The 13,978-nt window shown below is 47.4% G+C and overlaps 1 protein-coding gene across 10 annotated transcripts in view; it reads right to left on the reverse strand.

Moving 5' to 3' along the window:
* The window catches only part of LOC118769850 (nuclear factor 1 B-type), a 124,637-nt gene that overhangs the window by 13,102 nt on the left and 97,557 nt on the right, over positions 1-13,978 (reverse strand). For 7 of the 10 annotated variants that reach the window (XM_036517199.1, XM_036517206.1, XM_036517204.1 and 4 more), the window contains 3 exons: positions 12,953-13,137; positions 7,849-8,011; positions 5,943-6,025 (listed from right to left, as the gene is read on the reverse strand). In XM_036517199.1, the coding sequence (XP_036373092.1) occupies positions 5,943-6,025; positions 7,849-8,011; positions 12,953-13,137 (431 nt within the window). The remainder of the gene's footprint in view (positions 1-5,942; positions 6,026-7,848; positions 8,012-12,952; positions 13,138-13,978) is intronic. The other 3 variants (XM_036517200.1, XM_036517209.1, XM_036517208.1) reach the window with 1 other exon arrangement.

Below are 13,978 nucleotides of genomic sequence, written 5' to 3' on the forward strand. Positions count from 1 at the left end.
AATGTTATCAAAACTAGTTGAAAGGGCAAACAATATGATTTGTAAATCCCTGTGTGTACAAATGCAAAGCTTAGCCCCCTAAGGAATTACATTACGCAATCAGTGTAAGGCCTAAATACTGACGCCATGACTGAAAAGCCTCCCCTAACACCCCCTATGTTGAGCCCCTAACTGTCTAGACCCACAGGAAAGGTGACTTTGCGCCCACCCATACACCCCCCGCACTCTCATCAGTCTGTCCTGCACTATGCGGGACACAGTGACACAGTGTCGCGGCAGCCGCTAGCACCGCGCACTTCCTGAGGGGGCTGCTCTCCCTCTCCGGTCTCTCAGCCATCCCCACAGAAGGCAGCGGGTCACGCATTGAGCGCTCAGAGCTGAGCAGGGAAAGCTGAAGGAAGGCAACACAGATTATCGGCCCTGGGCAGACGGACAGAAGGATGGATGTGGAATTTGGGGGGGGGAGCATCCTGGAACAGTGGAACGGGAAGGACGTGCCACATGTCACCCCCTCAGACGTCCCAGACATCAGTGCCAACTTTCCTCGCTCCCCTTACAACCCTGGCCCTCACCACTGAGCTTTTCAGATTCTACCTGCCATTGTACTTATTAACAGTGCTAAAAAAAGCACTCAGTCGTGCAGGCCTGGGAACAATGTGTGACTGCTGAAACAGGGCTCATTACTATTTCAGCGGGCCAGCGAAGAAATATCCACAAGCACTTCTAAAGATTAATTATACAGTAGTAGTCAAAAGGTTAAATAGATTTGAGACGGTGGAATATTCAGTTTCATTGATCTGAGGGCTTATTGGCAATGGTGCTCAGCTTCCTGTGATCGACCTATCGGCTGGACAGAACCAAGGGACCTATCAGAGGGCTGAACACACGGCTACCTGTCACGGCACAGTAGACCCCATCTCTCTGCACAGTGTGCCGCACCCACACATGCACACACGCACGCACGCACACACACGCACACACACACACACGCACACGCACACGCACACGCACACACACACACACACACACACACACACACACACACACACACACACACACACACACACACACACACACACACACACGCTGTGCCCCATTTCTCCCGGACAGGATTTTCGCCATCTGCCTGGCGCCGGCAGATCAAAGTGCAAAGATGGGCCGGTGATTCATTCTGGTGCCACCAGCGGTTTTGGTTAAGCAAGGAGCGGGCAGGAATATTACCGGCCACTTCGTTTTTTCCCCCCATAAAGGCAAACGCGTTTAATCACGGCTGGCGCTGGCGCCGGCGCTGGCACGAGCGGGTTCTGCGTCCCTGAGGAACGGCCGGGCCCGGGAGCAGATCGCCCAGCTTAAGGAAGCACCCGATGGTGCCAAGCTCTGACACGCATTTTTGGGTCTTTTCGCATGGAGCCTGAAAGCTTGGGCAGATGTTAGGTTTTGGGGATGGGGGGGTGGGGTGGTGGCCTGTGCATCTGTCCCCTCGCTCTGATCCGCTAGGCCGGCCGCCCCGCACATCTGGACAGCCCCTCTGCCACACCGCCGCGCGGCAAGACCACAAAGGGCTTTACGCCTCCTCGAAGGGTGGTCCTAGGCATGGAGGAGAGCGCTCATTTGGGTTTTAGAGGGCGTTTGATTATACTGCCTATAAATAAAGATGAGTCTGGGATACAGGCTCTTTCACAAGCTGGCGAGAGTCGTGTTACACACTGCACATTAGGTTAACGCTGAACTGGCTGCTCAGAGATGTAACATGGCACATCACAAAGAAGGAGGACCCTGAGCTTGAGCTGTCTGGTTATTTCCTTCTCAGGGGCAGGGAGGGCTGCAGTTTTTCAAAACGATCTAGCTAAAACGTGAGGTCAACAAACCCATTTCGACCATAAAAGTGACCCGAGATGACGTCAAAGCATCTCCGCCTGCCGCTTCTTCTGCGTCTCTGTTCGGGACGGAGGCGCGTCCGCCCCGTGACCCGGTCCTGACCGAGCCACGTTACGCAAGCGACCTTCGGAATATTCTCCAGAGATGTCGGAGGCCGAAAGGAAGCCGTCCATTAACCTAATGGCCACATCCGGCGCGGCCCAAGAATGCAACGCTGCACGTTCCCCACGTGCTGCTACCGCGCATTAACTCATTCTCGCCGCTGTTTGTGTTGGACCGCTCCTGCGCCAGGAACGCTCCATATCACGTCAGTGTTCCCACGTCAGTGTTCGAAAATGAAGCACGCCCTTTGTTGTCCCAATCGCTACATGACTCAGGCTGAGCAACAGTGCCTGAGGCAATTAATCTGTTGCGGCATTATTATGTCTAACAATTTGCCAGTGGTTACAACGTGTTGTGAATGGCCCCAACACCTATATGCAACAAGTACTACAAACAGGGTCACTTCTGTGACATCGATATGCAATCACTTCATAAGAAATGATCACCTCTGTGTGCGAGTCTCCCCATGGAGGTTAGGACAGCAGAGCAGAATACTTCTTCAGGCTGCATCTCAGTCCCACTTCAATCCTGCTCCCTAATACCTGCTACCGCTAGTATTTGATGTTTATTTTATGTTTAGTATTGTGATGTATTTTGGATTTTGTGTTGTAGTGACTGATATATGGTAATATACTTGGCTTCTCTTGTCTAGTCAGGTTGCACAAGTTACCTTGTGGTAGGGCTTGAATAGTGTTATGCTCACACTCACCGGTCTGGGAGTGTTGTTAGCCTGGTCTGACACCGTTGTTCATTTAACTTGAATGGATACACTTATGTTCTATTGTGCTGGAAGTCACTCTAGATAAGAGCATCTGCTAAATGCATGTAATATAATGTAAAGTTGTGCAGCGTGTGATTTCCTGCACCGATTGTGAACGTCACCACAAACCATAATTAAGGCACAAGAAGACATCGGTAGACAGTGGCCTCGTGAATCGACTAGAATCCTGGAGAAAACAGTGTCTCGGTTTACAAACAGACGCTTAAGGCCACAAAAGGCAGCCTGTTTCACCTGGACGCTTGACGTTAACGTCAGAACAGGAGAGGCTGCTCCTGAAACTTAAAGCTTTTGTGCAGGCATAATTTATATACTCCGTGCTAGTCCCCACAGTGCAAACAAAAGGCTGACAGTGCAGCCATGGCAACTCAAGTGTCGATACCCCTCGCCGACCAGGCGGGACAGGCCGAGTTCCACCGCGGGACAATGGCACACCAGTTATTATGCTTTCCTCAGGGATCGGCGACGGCGCCCGGCGATCGTTTGAGAGGCCTAACCTTCTCGCGCTGATCGAGCTTTATGGTTCCCAGAAACCCCCGGCTAATATAAAGATGATGAATGGTCCCTTAATTCATTCAGTCCATTTCGAGCCTTTTTATTCTGTCTGTGGCTTTAAACAAAGCGTCCTAAGTACCTCTCTCTCGGACAATTTCCGTTTCCCAGTCCTTTTATAAAAATAAAGTGTCACTGTAAATCAATCAGATTTGTTCTTGAGGTTGTTTTTTTTTTCAGTCCAGTCCCTCCCCCCTATCCCAAAGGCTTGTTTGCCATGGCTACTTTCATTGTGTGAACACTGAAAAGCTGCAGTAATGGGATTTACTCTCAAACATTAATGCCTTTGAGGAAAGCATTTAATCCTACCGACCACTGGGTGAGGCGGAAGGCCCTTTTCATATGTAATATGAAGTATGGAGAAGGGGAGGGATTCAATCCACCCGCCGTGGCAAGTTCTCCTTTTCTCCGGTATTCAAACCCAAACATTGTATAATTATATAATAACAAATCCAGCACCTCTAGCGGCTTATGTTGTACATCTGCCTTCCTGCCCTCTTAAACGCTAACCCCCTGGATTCAAACAAATCTGCAAAGTCATTTTAAAGGAAGGTGCTATTCACAATCCAAATAAAAACTTAATTTGTTGCAGTATAACAGCAAAGTGCATTTTTCCCCTTTTGAGATGACCTGGTGGACTCTGAATCCAGGGGCAGGTTTGGGTTCATTTAGATTGAATTTTACTTTATCTTTCCATGTAGGTAGCTTCCTTTGCTGTTGGTTAAATGTTTGATTTGAATGTTGGAGATATGGAAAAGCTCAGAAGGAGTATGCCGGAATGACTGAATCCCTATGCTAAAAGCTAATGGGTGACAACACTGTCTGTGAGATGGACATGCTTGACAAAACACCAACAGTGGCTTTATAACTCAACCAGTCTGGTAATGGACAAAGAAAGGCTGATTTAAGCTGCTTCCTGCTTTGTCAACATTAACATATTTGTGGTGTGAGAGGCTGCTTTCTGCTACAGTCCAAATCATCGTCTCTGAAAATGACTGCACTGTGCCCAGAGTCTGCGAGATTGTGCTACTCAACCATAAACACTGACAGCTCCAAGCCATGGGCAAGTCCTTCGTGTCGCATGCTCTTTTAATGAGCGCCATAATTTCCACTAATATTTTACTACAGCTGTTCTGCGTTATTATCAAAATGTCACGGACTAAAAATACGTTACAGTAAGAAACAAATGTAAAAGAAATGATCCGAGACAGAAAAACAGAAAGCATTTGCGGGGCTTTCTCGAGTTTAATGAGTAATTTCATATCACTAACGAGCTACAAATTTTCTGCAGATCCCACCTTTGCCTGGCTTCAGAGCAATAACGCCAGACTTGTAATTACACTGCGCGGGGACGAGACAGAAGAAACCGCTAATTATTATTTAGCCGTGTGCAGATGAATTCAATTAGCGCCCAGTGAAAAATGTTGGCCCGGGACCAGTCCTTTGTATGGAGGGGGCTGCCGATCACCCGACTGCACTGGTCTAATGCTCACAATTCGGGAATCAAAATAAACACGTAGCACCGAGCCCTCCCGCCCCCAGAATGCAAAGCAGAGCCCAGACCCCTCCCCCTACTTCCCACGCCATCCAATTGCAACTCGTGTTCAACCATGTTTTTTCCCCCCACTTCACTGTTTCCCTAACGACGCAATGGCACCAGGCTGGGTCTTACATGAGGGGAGTGCACTGTGCTGAACTGCCGTTTAAAGAAAACAAACACACACACACACAGTGTACTGAAACAGGACTCTGCCCCGGTTCTGTGTGCTGTACTCCTGTAGGAGGCACGACAACCCAGCTCACCTAAGGGGCGGAGCCCCCCATTGTCCCAGGCCTCTGCGTTTTTGACACACTCGTCTTTCTGGGAAACTGGCCCTCCTCTGGGTGTGCCCATGTCACAACAGCACGCAACCTTGCACGTTCTGAGAATGCCGCTGGTCAGTATTGCTTTTGCTCCTTTAAAAAAAACTAACAGGACCCTCGCCGCCGCTGATGACGTAAGCCACTATCAGCAACATGGCAGCATGGCGAAATGACGGTCACATGACCCTACACTGACTTCGTTTTACCCCGAAGTCTGTGTTAGAGCCGCGGCGATGTAGTACCGCACACTCACTCAGTAACTGAACAATGAAGCCATGGCTGAAATGCCTGAAATGCAGTAAACAGAATCTGGCATCCTGACTGGAGAACCCCTGAAAGCGCTGTCCTATCCAGCTACGTTTCAAAAATGACCATGGGAGCCTCCCCTAATCAAAATAATTTGTCTCGTCTAGTTGAAAGCAATGAACTCATTGGTCTGTTTTGGCCAAAAGACTCTACACCAAATGAGAAAACAAACACAGAAAACAAGCTAACAAAATAACAGAGAAATGTAGTAATACAGTCAACTCCCTCTAATTGCATATCAAATAACTGCACTCTCTGTTTCATTGTCTACTGTGTAGAGTTGGTCCTGGTTTAGTACCACTTACGAGCAAACTCTGGTTAGATGCACAACGCCACAACAGTCTCGAGCATATGCAGTTATCAGGAGTTGACTGTAGGGGGGGCGTGTTCCTTTGAGGAAGGCCCTGTGAGGAGGAGCCGGGAGGGCGGGGTCAGGTAAGGCCCCGGTCTGGGCGGAGCTTACCTGCTGCTGGTGGAGGAAGGCCGGATCCCTGGAGCTCAGTCCCACGAAGCGGTTCGACGTGGGGGTGCCTGGCGCCGAGTACGCTGAAAAAGGGGGCACAGAGACAGAAGCCTAAGTCAGCAAAACAGAACGGTTAACCAAACGGGGCTGGCCCTATGACCACATAGCACAAGCCTGGCGCCCCCAAATTCAGATGCTAAAGCAAGGTACTTAAGCCTCAACCAGTCCTGAACTTATCCAATCAAGTAATTAATTAATAAGCTCAATTAGGTGATTAAGGACTAAGAAGAGAATGGATCACCATTGCACTCTGATCCAAATGACCTTGACAGTGGTCCTCACTCCAAAGCCCTTCAGCAAATATATGTGACATAACACTAAAAGGACTGAGAATACACTGCACCAGGTCCAACCTCTCCTTTTGTGTAGTTAAGTTGCTGGTTAAGTCTGATAAAACTTACTCAGACAGCAAATCACTTTGACAAATGGTACCCGAACAATCAATAACTATTTCACGATTTAAACGAACACATATAAAGAGATACTGCTGTGCTGTGTGTGTCATAATGCCAGTCCCAGCCACTTCTGGAGAACAACATTCAACTGATTAGTGACAACAACTCCAAGCTTTAAAGGGAATCTTTTAACGGTTTGACATGTGTTTTGGTGTTTGAACCTAATGTTTGATGTTTTGGAAAAGAAAAAATTAAAATGACCTTTAAGGAAAGCATTTAACCAAGCACACACCAAGACGCTTACCATCACAAAACCAAGAAATAAATACCCACTGTGTCCAACCAAACACTTTCCATGGGTTTTCTCATAAAGCACCCTAAAGCTGAGAGCATTACAGTTTGGACTGCCCAGTTCTGCCATTCCACGTCTGAAAACAAAATGTCCTGTTAGGACTTAGGATGTGTTAGAACTCTGTAGGACTGTTGCTAATCTGTTGTGCTAAAAACCATTTACCTCAATATCACTGAGAAGAAAAAAACCTGATACCTTTCTGAACTCACAAGGGAAATGTGTGTAAAACAGACAAGGCAGGACTTAAATGGCAAACGCATGCTTGCTGCAACGTAGCTAACGCAACATTTGTACCATGGAAACAAATCTGAATAGTTACCCTTACAGTCATATCATACTGTGGCGTCTTTTCGCTACCGATCTCCTTAACTTAATATCACATCTTGAATCTTATCCTTATCTCTGCCATCTTAAGGGAGACAAACCCCACAGAGGAGAAACGCTTCTCCCATTACTTCATTTGCGGCATGAATGAAAAGGCATTTTTGGATGAAGGCTCAGCGAGTCGGGGCAGATGCGGGGTGCGCTGGGGAATTTCGGGACGGCCGTGTCATGAGCGGCGTGAAACAGGTCCTGCGTAAATATCCCCCAGGCAGAGGTTCCCTATTGTTCACTGGAACCAAAGAACAGGGCCTGGTGCTGTTCCCTCGCGTGTGTAAGAAAGCAGAACGGCGCAAGAAGCAGAACACGGGATAGAGGGATAGAGAGAAAGAAAGACAGGCAGAGAGGAAGGGAAGGAAAGAGAAAAAAGAGACTAAAAGTTAAAAACTTCACACACTGTCAAACTCCGAGTAGTTCAGAGGGAGTGTACTCGTACAGAAAAACAAATAAAAAGTGCCTTGAAAAGGACTAGGTCTTAAAGGTATAAGTCTATAAGTCTAAAAAGGGATCTATGAGGTACCAGCACTTTATCCTAAAACGATATAACAGAAGTATTAGGCCAAAAACAGAAGACAAAGTCAAACCTGTCGAGGCGTTAGACATTTCTCTGAGGTGCTGCAGTGACAGGCAGTCAGGAGAGAGAGAGGAGGAGGAGAGCGGAGCGTGGCGTAGCGGGCGGAGCGTGGCGTAGGTCCCGCCGCGAGCGAGCGGTACTTACAGGTGCTGCTGGGCGAAGCTGGCTCACCTTCTGTGGATGTGGTGATGGGCTTGGTGTCTGGCATGGAGAGGGAGACGGGCCGCACGCCGTGGTGCGGGGAGGGGGCCAGCACCGGGGTGAAGTGGCCCGGCACCTTCCCCACCACCTGGCTGCTGCTGTTGGGCTGCGGGACACAAGGGAGGGGGGAGAGAGAAGGGGGCGGAGGTAAGGGCATGTGAAGGACCCGAATCTGCTGAAAAATGCTTCGTCTTCAACCCCGTACGCTAACACCAAAATCTACACAGGCAAACGTTCTAAAAGTTTGGAGGCATGTCACAGTACTGTGGACAGTCTTCAGGTAAGCCCTCACGCTCACATCAAAATCTCCAGGGAAGAGCGGTCTTAAATCTTACAATGTATCGCAGTGCTGCAGAGTGCCTTCAGGTACCTCACACTTATACTAATACCTCCAGGGACGAAAGGTCTTAAATCATAAAACGTATCACTGTGCTGTAGAATGCCTTCAGGTAAAACCTCACACTTACACCAATATCTCCAGGGATGAATACTCTTTAAGATAAAAGGCCTCACAGTGCTGTAGAATGCCTTCATGTAAACCCTCCCAATCTGTAACCTGCACGGACAAAACCCCTTCTGACGCAAAGGATAGTACAGCACTGTTGAGTGCCTTCAGGTAAGCCCTCACACTTCAGTAAGGTCAGTGCACTGCTGATAGCTGCAAGAGCTTGGGACTGTTGTGATGTTACAGACTTATCGGTAGCGTGCACTTCCTGTAACAGAGGGGCAGGGGTGGCAGTGGGATCAAAACTGAACCAGCCAAATGCTAGGTAATCACACAAAGTTTATTAGCTGATATGCAGGTCCAGGGAGCTACGCATTGTGGAACTTCATTAACAGGACATGATTACTGCACACTGCACAGTGCCTGTACAACAGCACAGGTAAAGTCTGACGGAGCTCCTCTCTGGTCACTGCAGTAATTTGGGGTTACATACAGAGCTTCCCTCCTCAACTGAGGTGATATTCAATTTTTTACATGGATGGTTGTGTTAGCCGATAGCCATATTCTGTTACTGCTCTTAGTTTAACATGCGAATCGTAATTAGCGGACACGCTCGGCATCCGATTTCTTCCCCATCTTGCAGTTGGGTTGAGAGAGAATGAAAAAGAAACAGACTGTGAGTGCTAGGGAGAGTGTGAAAGAGGGAGGAGAGTGGGGGGAGGGGAAGGAAAAAAAAAACCCTCTCATAGTCCAAGATTCCTAGAAATGAACGGCACTGAATTGACCGTGGGCCCCAAAGATCAAACCTCAAATGGGCCTTCATAAAAAAAAAAAAAAAAAAAAAGAAAAAGGACTATGTCCACAGGGTTCCTTAATGTGAATAGAATGTTTAATTAGAGTGTAATATAATCTGTGCTAAACCAAGCATAAAGAAACTCTGGCACCAGTCCACGGGATTACGTGCAGCGTGGCGTTAGCGTAGCCTCTCCTCCGCTGAGCGAGCCGCATCGACGCCGTGCGCTTACGGTCTCTATCCCTCGCAGCGGTTTCCTAACCCGCGACAGACGCCATAGCCGAGCACTCTGCGGATCAGGCCTTTGTCCTCACCACACACGCGCTGTCACCCCGTCCGCCCTAAATCTGCATTCTCCCTCTCTCCTCAATGCCACACGACGATTTTGTGGTAACGTTTTTTTCTGCAAATAATGTGCGCGGTTTAATTGTTTCCAGAAACACATTTTCAAAAACACGCTTACGAAATTATACGGGCAAGTTTTGTGTGAAATGTTTGTGTATATAATCCACAGTTTCATCTACACATACAGTTTTACATACACATACAGTTTTATATACATACACACAGTGTTTATGTGTGTCTGTGCTTGTGTACATGTGTGTGTGTATATGTGTGTGTATATATGTGTATGCATGTGTGTGTGCGTGTGAGTGTGTATGTGTGTGTGTATGTATAAGAGAGTGTGTGCATGTGTGTGTATGTATATGTGTGTGTGTGTCTATGATTGTGTGTGTGTGTGTGTGTGTGAGACATCTCAGCCTCAGTTATAAATTTGCCCATTAATATGCCATTTATCTCTTTCTCCTTTTTGTTGGAGGCGGCCTTTCTAAATGTTACGTTTTCTTTTGAGAGTTGAATTATGCTAACTGTTCTCCGTAAGCGCAGCACTGGCTGTAGGTGCTGTTTCGCCACAGTGCTTACGCTCCTCACACAGCCTGACCTCACGGCACATACTTGATCTGAACCTGTGTGGCAACCTGCCAAGAAACACATAAGGTATTTGAAAATCCCCATCCACCAAAAAAAAAAAAAAAAAAATGAAAAGAAACGGATATGCTCAATAGCTTTACAACTCGGAATCAATCAAGTGTTTAAACCTCTCTCCGCACATTCTCGAGTTACATTCGACTACTATGGAAATCAAAGACAGGATGCTTTTTTTGGTCCTTTTTGCAGGTTTTTCATCTGCAAGTCACTTCACTATGCTGGAAATGCATGACTGACTGTTGGGAAGGCGATTTCCCTTCCCTCTCAGAACGACAGACGTCATGGCGGAGGAGAGACGGGACCTTTACAGACAGAACTGAGAAGGGCGCTGGCTGCACCCCGGGAATGAGGCGAATCAAAGGAGCGGGCGGACGAACAAAGGGCGAGGGCAATGTTCAAAAAAGCACGCTAAGGAGGCATCCGCGCTGCGCAGCAGAGACAACCGTGAGCATGCCACGTACCAGAAGGATAAACATGTTATGAAGACCTTTCATTCATTATTTACATTTTACTTGTTTTATCATTTACAACAGTTCCATATATAGTGTGTGTGTGTATATATATATATATATATATATATGTATATATGTAGAAATGTTTATCTATTGTATTTATTCATACTTTCCTTTCCTTTTAATGTGCTGATGCTTAATGTATTAATATCAGACAATCTGAGTGTAAGGTGAATGGTTCATATAAAAAATAACGTTATTGTAATTATTAATTTTATCATTATTATGACCGAGGCCCACGCGTCCACAGCACGGATAAGAGTGTTCACACAGTCTTCTGTGGTGCCGAGGGGGCACACTGACAATGCCTCTAAACTGCATTCCCACTGAATGTATATCAGAATAAATGCCGCGTGTGATGTTAGCTTTGCAAAATCACTCATTCTCGGTTTAGATTGTTCACATATGTGCTGCTGTTCTGTGCTCGGCATAGCTGGTTGGCATATTTATTATGCAGCCCTTTATTGATGACTTCCATGCCCCACAATTTTCCCCTACCAGCACAACACAAGCCTGGCCACAATAAACAGTCTTGAATGCACCAGGGTGGTAGCAGAGCGGATTACATTAGCCGGTTCTGAACAGGCTGCAAGTGGTCAGCAGACTGCGACGGGGGAGACCGCAAATGGTTTTTCGCTTGTTAGCTGGTTTGGATCAATCACTCCGCAACGTGTGTACTGAGACAGGCTGACATAGATGGATTATTCTAAGGAAAAGGCAGACGCTCTTCTGGATTATTATGCCGTGCACGAGACATTCCTGAATGTTGATTCTGAATACCGGGCGTCTCGAACGACAAAACTCGTGTCCTGTCCCGGCATGACCTGAAGGATTTTGGGAAGACTGCAGTCTTAATTTTTGTTGACTAACTTCAGTGTGAGGAAGGGTTGCTAACAATCCCACAGTCCTCTATGATCAAAGCAGCTGGGAGCATCCACATAAGCCCATGCACACTGCGTGCTTTTGATTACTGCTAAAATGCCACATTCACAGTTTAACCTTTCAGGAAATAAACATATTCTGTCATTTAAAGAGTGCTAACAAAAATGACTCAGGCAGGCCAATTAGTTGTCAGTACTACAGGCTTTTAAACAAACTTTCAGCTGAACAATGGGACACATTAGTCAGGATGTTCCAGACACACAACATTACAAAGTCCCTCTGAGGTCTCTAGGATATCAGAATTTTTACATTGATTCATTCATGACTCCACTTCAAACCAGCATCATCAATTCCCCTTCCTGTGGAAAAAAAGAAAAGTCCAAATGCAGGAAGATTTGACAACGGCCTTGAACGTATATTGCACTTTACTTCTGAATCAAGGGAGAGAAAGCAGAACAAACTCCCAAGATTGAGGGGTGTTTTCACGCCATTTCTACCTAGCGGGACTGAAAACTGGCACAGACTCCCCACCGCACAAGGCCAACTGGATGACGATAAATTGAATAATTTATTTTCCGCAGAGCATAAATAAATGAGTGGAAATGCTTTTCTGAACTGCAATAAACTGCACGTCCACAGCAATCTAGTCGGGCCTCGCATGAATCTCTCAGCGTCATGAATTATTCCGATGTTCAAGGAGCACAGCGCCCAGGAAAGCTGACTCGGCGGTTTCCGGGCGGCTCGCTCTCGGCCAATCGGCTTTAGGTTTCTTTCAGTGACCTCTATGAACATTCGGGCTAAGACCAATTGAAGGCTGAAGTGGCGAATGGGCGGGTCTTAACCAAAGATCAGTTTATGTGCTTAGAGGGGTGACAGCAATTTTCTTCCATTTGTTTTTATTCCCCGTAATTGGAATTGGAATTACAGCAATGTAAGTAATAAACACGGCTCCTGTAAATCAAACATTCACTGATGAGTGTCTAACAAGGAGGTATTTTGTGAAATGAAGCTGTGGCAAAGTTTTGCTTCCACTGATATCAAACAGACAGAGCCTCATTTGCCTTCTCTGACTGCAGACCACTTCACAGCACAGGCTGCTAGTGAACTGAAATAAACACTGCTTGCTGAGTGAGAGGCTCCCTCAGCAGTGCATGGCAGTACCACATTTAAACACTAGGGGGTGAGAGGGAGCAGGGTTGTCACAGTTGTCGAACAAGTATCTGTTCACAGACGTCGCTGGCCTTCAGCACGACTTTTGGTTGTCCCATAAAATCCTAGTCATGGTGAGTGACATTTTATGAAATCACCACTCTTTCAGAAGGAAAAGAAAGAGCACTCAGTTGGTGACGTCCACACGTGACAGCCGAGAGCCGTTTAGGCCGAAACCTGATCCCTGAGGGTGTGGTGCGGCAGAGGGGCACTCACCTGGCTGGCCTGTGTGCTGGACGGGTCGTACGGCGGTACGTAGTTCTTCAGGGCGTCGGGGGGGTTGAGGTGGGGCGGGTAGCGGATGGTGGGATGGGAGAAGTAGGTTGACGGGGCGGGGGGCAGGATGGCTGGGGCGGAGAACTGCAGCGGTGAAGGAGGGGGCGGGCTCCTTGTCGAAATAACTGGGAAGGAGGGCAACAGAATGTCATCGGTGAACACACCACCAGCAACAACGAGTCAATGATTTTGCACCACCACTATCCCATGATGCACCGGTAGAACGTGAGAGACCACCAGCATACAAAGCAAGCAGGAATACCGTGTACCAGAGTCAGTGTTGTCTGGGAAAAAGAATAGCCTATAACACAGAGGATATGAATGACAGAGACGGAGAGAGGAATTGCAGAGGCAGAGCAATATGCAGTAAATCACACACTTCATAACTTGCTTTAAGTGCTAATAAATATGTTCCTTTTCCCATTTAAAGAGCAGAGCTTTCTCAGCACAGCATGGGCAGGACAATGGATTGGCAAAGCGCTATCGACAAACAATATATTCTGCCTTTACACAAATGCTGTATATTGATCCAGCGAAATCGCTCCTTGGGTGGGCCGTACTTTATCTTCCTCTCATGCATTAGAAAATGCAGAAGTCAGGCTTCAATGTCAGCCGTTCGCCACACATAAATTTGCATCGTCAACTAAATTGTGAAGGGGAAAATGGCCACCGTGACAAAAACTGCAGCGGAACTTGCTTTCTCTACTGCCAGCCCACGAGTGGCCCGTCTGGGAGACAACCTGTGCCCCGTTTCCCATGAGGCCCAGATGTCGGTTCTCACATCCACGAGCTGCCACACCTGGCCCCCTGTGACTTTCAGTCAGTGGTTCAAACCATTGTCTCTAGCCATTGTCTACCGCCACCTCCTACCTCTGTGGCCCCCTCGTTTTAGCTTCTTACCACTCTGTGCCACTGGTTTCAGCTCTGGGTGCTGGTTTTTATAATTTTGTCCAGCCCCTTTACTCC

The sequence above is a fragment of the Megalops cyprinoides genome, chromosome 22 (genome assembly GCF_013368585.1).
Source record: "Megalops cyprinoides isolate fMegCyp1 chromosome 22, fMegCyp1.pri, whole genome shotgun sequence".
Lineage (NCBI taxonomy): Eukaryota > Metazoa > Chordata > Actinopteri > Elopiformes > Megalopidae > Megalops > Megalops cyprinoides.